The sequence below is a fragment of the Manacus vitellinus genome, unplaced genomic scaffold (genome assembly GCF_001715985.3).
Source record: "Manacus vitellinus isolate BGI_N305 unplaced genomic scaffold, ASM171598v3 scaffold_8_pilon, whole genome shotgun sequence".
Lineage (NCBI taxonomy): Eukaryota > Metazoa > Chordata > Aves > Passeriformes > Pipridae > Manacus > Manacus vitellinus.
The window spans coordinates 19,558,907-19,567,893 of NW_021940864.1; the positions used below are offsets into that span (position 1 = coordinate 19,558,907).

Genomic DNA, 8,987 nt, shown 5'->3' on the forward strand with positions numbered 1-8,987 from the left:
GCAGGCGGAGAAGTGGGACAGGGGGAGCTCCCTTGCCCGTGTCCTTGCAACCCAAAGCCAGGCCTGCCCGGTGGGAGCTGCTCACACCTCTCTTGGGCACCAGCTGCCCCCCAGGATGCCGGGGTCCGGGGCAGCTCCGAGGGGGAGATGGGGTGGCTATGTCACGATGTCTGAGAGGCTGTGCCTCGAGTGGGGAGCCATGGGGAAACTGCCTTTGCAATGACATGTGGTCAGAGGCTATGCTCCTCACAGTCCTGAAGGAACATGATACTGGTTTCAACCCTAAATTATTTTATAAGTTTCATAGGAATTGCTTCACCCTTCCCTGAAATGCAGCAGCTGTTTGCCACTGCCCAGTGTTTAGGGGCAGGAGGCAAAGGAGGGTCCTGCAAGCATGGTGACAAGGGAACTGTGGGTTCCACAGTGATCTGTGCTGAGATTTGGCTGGGGCAGTGACAATAACATTCTGTAGCCCCTCTGAAAATGCTGCATCTTTCATAGGTGATGGTTTGTTTGCTGGAGAGATGCTTAGAGCAACATCCTTGCTTTTGAGAGCTATGGTTTAGACAGGTGAAGCTCTTAGCAGGGACCCCAAAACCTCTTCCTGCAATGCATGTGTATGTATAGGTGGGTGGGAGGACTTCTGTCCCCGTCTGAGAAGTCTTTCATGCAACTATGGACCCAGAACAACCTTCCAACCTAAAGAGCCAAGCTGAAAGTGGAATGGCCCCCGTTCATCACACCCACGCAGCTGGATAGAGTCTGCTTCATACCTTCTCCATTCTCCTAGCAGAACTGTTTAACCCCTCCCATCTCATTACAGTAATATATTTATGATATCACCCTCGAATTTCCTGCCCTTAACAACTCCAGAAGGCTGGGAGGGAATTAAGCATTTTTGGAAAGTATTTAATGTTACTTCGAGAGGGCAGGAGGCAGCCGGAAAATAGATGGGTGCAGGAACCTTGGGCTGACGGGGGCTCTCTGCAGGACAGCTGAGGAAAAGGACTGCACCTAGTGAGAGGTGCGTGTTTGCCTTTCCTCTCTGGGGCTGCAGCCCAGCTCTAGTACTTGTCACTTCACTCTCTGGTTTGGACAATGGAGGAGGGCTGCCTGCTCATCTGCTAGATCTTACTCGACTGCCTGCTCTCCTGCAGGGTTCAAAAAGCAGCCTAGGTGCTGTAAAAAAAGACTCAGCCCATCTATTCATTCAAAAATGCATTGGAGGGACCTCATTTAATGTGAAGCTGGAGCCTCCCAGATCTAAGGAGGGAAGATGAAGGTCTCCACAACTGGGCTGGTATTTCTGGAGGTTTCTGCTCTCTTGACAGCAGCTAGCAGGGGCAGGTGCTCCAAGATGTAGTGTAACAACTTGAGCTACTACATACTCAAGATTGAATGTGCACACTCAGTTCTCCTGTACATACATTTTTAAAGGCTTTTTGATTCTTAGTGCTCCAACACTGCCTTAGAGGAAGGAGTCTAGAAGGACAGAGAGGAGTGTGGTGACAAGTCTGTACAAAACTGTATGTTTCAACTCAAAACTCCCAGGTATCAGATAGGAAGGGATGTGTGAAGTGAAGCCGTGGTGCAAGCCAAGGGGTTTTGCTGAGCTTGCTCTTTTTCTCTCTGTAGGTGTTCATCTCGGTGGGGCCACACTGACCATGCTCAGGAGCTTCTGTCTCCAGCTCATGTCCTTGATTTGGATCCTCTTGGCCCATCACCAGCTTGTGCAAGGTGAGTCTCTGTAGAAATGCATCGTTCTCTTTTATATGCATCTTTCCAAACCTGCCCTTGGCATCACTGAAGTCTCCTCAGTTTTCCATGCAAAATAGAACTGGCTTGACCTGTAGGAGTGGAAAATGCTGCTCAGTCATCGATCACCTGGGGGGTGACTGGTGGCAACTTTAGAGACCCTTGCTCCGGTGACCACAGGGGTGGCAGTGCCTGAGCAGACTGGCAGTGAGAGGTCCTGCTACTCTGTCTCAGTGTAAATGAGTTCCTGAACTGATGAGCCTGTTTGGGGAGGCAGGGCAAGGGGAAAGAAGGTCCCAAAACTGAACAGCTAATCCTGGATCCAGTGAGACAAAATTCCTTCCCAAAGATTAGTTTACTGTCCCCCTGCCAGGAGAGATGATTACAAATACAAAAGGTGATGATACCCAGGCTTGGGGCTGAGCAGTCCCAGGATGCTGCTCCAGCTCCACAGTGGCTCGTTTTGCAAGGCTCTTGTCCTGAGCAGTGGGACCTGCTGCCTCACTGTAGCAAAATCACATGCATGGAGGATTTCTTCTCCCGCTTGCTTTCCTAGGCAGCACAAAATGCTGCTTGGGGAAAGCCTGAGCACTACTCTTGGCACGGGGGCTTTAACCTGTCTCAGTCCAGGATGGAGGAGCTCAGTCAGGTAAGAGTGTTCATCTCTTGGGCCTGGCCTGGGATTGCACTGGGCTTCTGGAGAAACTTCCTGCTTTCTGATATTTGCTCTAGTTCTACTGCTCATGGAGCTAAAGTGAACCAGCTCCCAGGTGGAGCCAAAATGCAAGCAAGTGATGGGGGAGAGGGGAAGGTGGAGATGAAAGGGGACACCTGGCTAGAGAAAGCAGGCCAGCACCAAGCAGAGGACAAGAAGTGGCACAGCGAGGCCATGGCTCAGTTACAGCCTCTGAGGCCTTTAAATAAATAAACAGAACTGGATACCTGGCCCCATGTGATGCCCAGTCCTGCCTCCCCATGCTGGAAGGGGAGTGCTGGCAGCTGGTCCTGGGGGAGGGCAGGAGCCCCAGACAGACTGTTTTGTGTCAGTAGCTGCCCCTGTGGATGGCAACATCCTGCAAGATAAAGAGGAACCATGCTTTCCATTTCCATCTTCAGTCCCTTTGTGCCCCTTCCACTACCTGGCCCTGAGCTTTCCCACCATACTTCTTCAAGATACTGGGACCAAGGTCCCAGGTGGGTGAGTCCCTATTACACAGGTTGCCTTAATGCACTGGCAAGCCCAGCTCTTGCCCAGAAGGGCTCAAAATCTAAGGGAAGGAGCAGAGGGAGGGTGGGGAAGATGACCAGAGAATGAGTAGTTTTGAAAGCAGTAAAGGTAGTATTATCACTGCTTGGGTTAATGTGAAATCCTCATCTCCTGTGTGGCATCCAGTCATTGGAAGGAAGGTCTTCCACCTCACGGCTCTGGGGAAGGGTAGGCTGAGCGCTTAGGAAGGAAAAAAAGCTGTGGGCCAGAAGGGCCACGGGCAGATCTGGAGTTATCTATAGTCTCTGCTTAACCCAGCTCCACGTTACCTGCTTTGTAGGTGATGACTGCAGTGAGCGCTGTAATCTCGCCCATGGTTGCTGTGACCAGGATGGGAAGTGCAGGTATGGCTTGTCTTTGGCTCTCTGCTGCTTCTGACTGTAACTGCTCTCCCTCCCCTGTTGCTGTATCTCTTGTGCCTGCCCTGAGCTGAAGTGCCTCCTCCTCCACTCACCCACACCTGGAATCAATGACTCTGCACTCTTCTTATCTGACACCCTCTGGAGTGGGAGATTTTGATCCCTCAGCCACTTCCTGGTGCCCTCCAGCCTTTGCTCCAGTGCTCCCAGAGTCACCACCTCCACATGCTGACCAGTGTTGTTCTGCTGAACCCTTTTTGTCTAGGTGGGAGCCTAGGACAGCCCAGCTGTGCCTGGGGGATTGGAGGCAGCCTTCAGGCTCGGATGTAATGGGGAAAGCCATCAGGCAGCTGAGCAGGCATGGGAGTTGGCCAGCTTGCATGGCCTCCTCATTGGCTGAGGTAGAGATGCTCTCCCTGGGGGCATGGAAGAGAAGAGCTGCCAGCATGCATGTAACTGAGGGCATCAGAGGTCCCCCCTCAGCAGGCTGGATGTTTTCATGACAGGCTTACTAGCAAGCTGGGGGCTACTGCAGCAGAAGTGCATTTGTGATCCCTGGCATGTCAGCTTGAGCTGGTGCCCAGATTCCACAGGATCAAGGCTCAGGGAGACTTGACTGTTTACCTTGCCCCCTCCCTGGTAATTTTTAAGTTGGCCATCTGCCTTTCAGAGAAGGGGAAGAGTTGATGATACCTGCTCCCTTGCAGGTACTGGGGGATAGGGGTGTCCACAGCCTTCTGTAAGCTCAGGGCTGTCCAGGTATGAATGCATTTCCCCAGACTCTATCAGTCACATGGTATCACCTCCATTCCCATCAAAAAAAACCTCTAATTAACATATATATTTATTTTTTAACCATTTTCCTCATTCCCCATCTATTTGGGACAACATGCAATGACAATAGGCAGCCCAGGTGTGAAAGTGCAGCCTTGGGCCAGCCCAACAAAGCTGCAGTCATCACACATTGCACTGAAATGAGCCACAGCCATGAAAATGAATCCCCTTCCTTACTCTAGAAACTGTGTTGTTTTTGTTAGGTTTAATTTCATGCTGGTTTGAGTATAGCTTTTGTTGTGGCTTGGTGCCACCTCCACTCAGCTTTAATCTTGTTATCACTTGCTTTCCCCCTTAGAGCTGGCAGGTCTGAGGGATGCCTGCCACTCGAGCTAAGTAAAGCTTGGCTTTACTTAGCCACTGCCACTGCCTTACTCTTCTGGGACCAGAAGGCTCATTGTGTGCTGCAGGTTTTACCACTGTACTGCCCTTGTGAGTGGCTAATAAGTCTATTCTGTTCACCAGCCATGGCAAGCAAGGTTTCAGAGCTGGATTACCGTGCACTTCAGACAAAAAATGACACACATTCAAAGGGGTGCAGTGAAACACGTGGACCTCAGGGGCCTCTTGTTGCTTTCCCTCAGGGAGTTCAGGGTTAGGGATGGGCTTTTCTCTGCCTGTCAGACTGGCTGTGCAATGAGGGAGGTGCAGGAATTGCCAAGCTGATGCAGTGGTGTATACAGAGTGGCTGGCTGAAGGAAAGCAGAGGGATGTGGGCACTAAAAGTGAAGCTGCTGAGCTCTGTTTCTGGTCCCCCACCCTCCCTGGCTGCAGAGGGTGAGTCTGCCCCTGCTCTATCTATTTGCATCCTTGGACAGATGAGGTGCCAGTGCTGACCTCCCCCAGAGGAGAGAGCCAACAGGTCCATGGGGGGCTTTGGGAGAGTTTCTGAGTGCTGCTGTATCTGCAGTAACCCTTCATGACACACAGCCAGCTTTTCCACAGCCCTTGATTGGGTCTTATTGTGCTGCTATGCGCTGTCCTCTCACAGGTGTGATCCAGGCTGGGAGGGCGAGTACTGTGAGGAGTGCGTGCGTATGCCGGGGTGTCTCCACGGGACGTGCCACCAGCCTTGGCAGTGCATCTGTCACACTGGCTGGGCCGGCAAGTTCTGTGACAAAGGTGAGTCATGGGCTGGACATCCCAGCCTCCGGTGCTGAGGGCAGAAGCCCAGCACACCCTCCATGGATATGTGAGCCAGCACAGCTAACATAGTCAGATGCCACCTGGGTGATGCCTCTTGGGCTGCCTGGGAGATAGGATGTTGCCTGGCTGCCATAGGTGGAACCATTCCCTTTCAAAAGAGGAAGGGCTGCAGGCACCTGCTCCCTGGCTGCATGGCAAGAGCTAGCATGACACTGGCCAGCCTCAGGAGATGGAGCAGGTAAACTCATTCCGTTTCTCATGGTGTGTCAGGACTCGGAGCAGCATCCCCTGCCTCCCACAGGGCTTCCTGCCTTCAGCAGGTAGCTGATGGACTCCCCTTCTCTGGCCTCAGACTCCTTTGTAGCATGGGGTCTCCACTGGCCAGAGAGATGGCATGCAAAGCATCTTCCACAACCACATAGGCACTGCACTTCTGTTGCTGCAGGTGCCCATTGGCGGGGAGGAGGGAGAAGCTCCTGTCATTTCTCCATCCCCACTGGGTTTGATGGGTTGTGTTTGTGCTAAATTGGCCACATCAACCTTCTTTTCTGCCTAATTCCCACCTTTTTCTTTCTCCTCAGACATACACATCTGCGAACACCAGTCCCCATGCCAGAACGGGGCTCAGTGCATCTATGATCGAGATGGGGAATATTCCTGCTTGTGTCCAGAAGGTTTCCATGGAAAGGATTGTGAGATGAAGACAGGGCCTTGTGAGAAGGCAGGGTGAGACACTGCAGTGTTAACTACAGCCCGCATTGACTTTGGGTCACACGCTGCCAAGTGGAGGCCCAGCTTGGCTGATTATCTGTGGATTTCCATGCACTAGTGGAGTTAAGCCAAAATCATCTTTGGCTTTGGTTTAGCAGTGTGCACTGCATTGTCCTGCTGGGGCAAGGTCTTTTTTGCAATCTGAGGAGATTCCTGCTCTCACTACTGTAGGTGTGATGAGCTGACACCTGTCATGCCTTTGGGGAGCATCAGGAGGGCATGTTTCCTCATCAGATCATTTGGCTGAAGACCTTCCCCAGTGGGTGGTGGACCCATGCAAGGTCACAGCCTTTGAGGAGGTTCCACAGCCTCTCACTCAAGGAGACAGAATTTCCCACCCAGTCTTCTCCTTGACATAGCTGCCCCCATGGAGAGAGCTGGTGCTGGACACACTGGCCATGCAAGCGGCTCTGTGTGTTTACCTTCCTGGGGTGAGGGAAGTTGCTTGCTCTCCAGGGCCATGACCCCATCCTTGCTCTCTCCACACAGGTCTCCGTGCAAGAATGGTGGGCAATGTCAAGACGAAAATGGCTTCGCCAGCAACTTCACCTGCCGGTGTCTCGCTGGCTTTGTGGGGGCTCTCTGTGAGCATGACGTGGACGACTGCCTGATGCGCCCCTGTGCCAACGGTGCCACCTGCCACGACGGCATCAACCGCTTCTCCTGCCAATGCCAGGTGGGCTTTGAAGGGCGTTTCTGCACAATCAACATCAATGACTGTGCCAGCCAGCCGTGCAAAAATGGAGCAAAGTGCTATGACCGCATCAATGACTATGACTGCTTGTGTCCTGACCGTTTCACTGGCAAAACCTGTGAGATCTCCGTCCCAGAGCCCACCTGGTCTCCACCCTACCACCCTGCAAACCACGAGAATGGCGGGGCTGTGGAAAGCACCACCAGTGAGATGCCGGGCGTGACGCAGCCAGAGCCTGTCAGGACCGCGGTCACGGGGCGGCGCGTGGCCAACCACAGTGAGAAAGAGCTGGGGGGAGGGTTGTTGAAAATCTCTGTGAAGGAGGTGGTGACCCAAAGAGACTCTGGGCTGAGCGAAGCCCAGCTGGTGACAGTGCTGGTGTTTGGGGTGCTGACAGCAGTGCTGGTCCTCATCACTGTCCTGCTAATGCTGAGGAACTGGCAGAGGGGCCGTCAGAGGTCGAACTGGTGCCAAAGCCCTTCTCAGGCTGCAAGGAAGCTCCAAGACCAGGAGTGTCAGGTGGGCATGCTCAACACCATCTTGATCGAGCCAAGGAAGACGACAGAGCTGTGAGCTGCGAGGACTCTGAGCCAGGCCCTGGCAGGTCATCATGCTGGCAAACCCCTCAAACTGCATCCTGGGGAGCCACACTGTCACCAACCGGGCAGCGGGGAAAGGCTTCCAGGGCAGCAAACACATCAACAAAACCCTGGGTGTTGAGCACTGGTGTGATGGCCCTGCTCGGGTCTCAGCTGTCTCCTGCCAGGCTGGCTCAGCTGGCACCCACGGGCACCTGAATGGGCTGTGTTGGGCCAGCCCTGCAAGGGAGCAGTGGTGTGCTGCTCAAGGCAGCCCATGTCATGCAGCGCCAGTATCATCTGACAGGAGCCCTCAGAAACAGGACAGGTAGTGCTGAGGAAGGCACAGCCCTCTTGCAAGCTGAAATACTGCCAGGCCCCTTGTAACTCCTCTCTGTGACTACTAGGAGGGGTTTGTCCTCATTTCTGATGGTGTTGGGATATTTCTTCTGGGGCCTTTGGGATGGTTGCCTCCCTGCCCCAGTACTGGATGGGGTAGTTCCTGGCTGTTTCTTGAGGCTGTCATTTCAGATGCCATGTCCCTAGGGAGCAAACAGATTCCCTTGCTCCCTGGTCTTGTGGTTCTGAGCCAGTTCAAACAGACTCTGAAGACCATCTAAGGTCTCCTCATGCCCTTCTTCTGCCCTGGGTGATGCCCCCTCCTCTTGCTGTCAGACTTGGGGTTACAAACATGTTTTGTACTTTCCTCCTGACGATCCAGGGGTCTTTTTGACTGACTTACCAAGCCGTCCTTTCTGGTCTGGCCACAGACGACCAAGCTCCTTCACCTCTGTAGTGTGCACTTCTGCCTCACTATTTGCTCCCCTTTGGGGTCCTCTGGGCCTGAGCTGGTCCTTCTCATATGTCCTCATAGGTGAAACTGGAGATGGACAAGGCTGGAGCTGTGCTGTAGCTGGTTCAGGAGCAATACAAGATCCAGGTCCTCCTTTCTTCTCCCATTCACTCTGAGGCAGGCAGCTGGCACCAACCTTAAATCAGCCATTGTAGCGTTTCTTGATACAATAAAGGCTAAGCTCCTCACAGTGGATGTGAGGACAGGCTACCAAGCCTGGGGTGACCATAGGAAGCAGCCACGATACTGCCTTCTCTACCATTGCTAAAGCACGGCTAAGAGGCAGTAGATTGGTCATGTCACTTAGCCTTTGTACTAGGTCTGTTCCTGCCTGTGCTGGTCTGGTGTTCAGCAATCAGTGTCTCTGCCAGGGCCAGGGGCTTCTGTGTCACCTCATGGGCACAGAGGGCTAAGCAGTGGGGTAAAAACCCCCACAACCCAAACCCTACTACTGGCTTGTAGGGTTGCAGAGCTGGGTTCAACATGGTGTAAAGAGAGCTGAGAAGTGAGCACTCAGGCAGGAGGGAGACTTGGGAGAGGGGACAACCCAAACCCTACTACTGGCTTGTAGGGTTGCAGAGCTGGGTTCAACATGGTGTAAAGAGAGCTGAGAAGTGAGCACTCAGGCAGGAGGGAGACTTGGGAGAGGGGACTGGAGCTTCAGCAGAAAGATTATTTTTTTAATACATGGATGGATGATGTACCTTTATCAAATAAAACAAGCCCAGAA

General features: G+C 53.0%; 1 protein-coding gene across 1 annotated transcript in view; it reads left to right on the forward strand.

The window, feature by feature from the left end:
* The window catches only part of DLK2 (delta like non-canonical Notch ligand 2), an 11,668-nt gene extending 3,658 nt beyond the window's left edge, over positions 1–8,010 (forward strand). Inside the window, exons 2-6 of the mRNA XM_008932779.2 lie at positions 1,636–1,737; positions 3,303–3,366; positions 5,207–5,337; positions 5,943–6,087; positions 6,622–8,010. Coding sequence (XP_008931027.2) covers positions 1,636–1,737; positions 3,303–3,366; positions 5,207–5,337; positions 5,943–6,087; positions 6,622–7,399 — 1,220 coding nt within the window. The 3' untranslated portion in view covers positions 7,400–8,010. The remainder of the gene's footprint in view (positions 1–1,635; positions 1,738–3,302; positions 3,367–5,206; positions 5,338–5,942; positions 6,088–6,621) is intronic.
* The last annotated feature ends 977 nt before the right edge of the window (positions 8,011–8,987 follow it).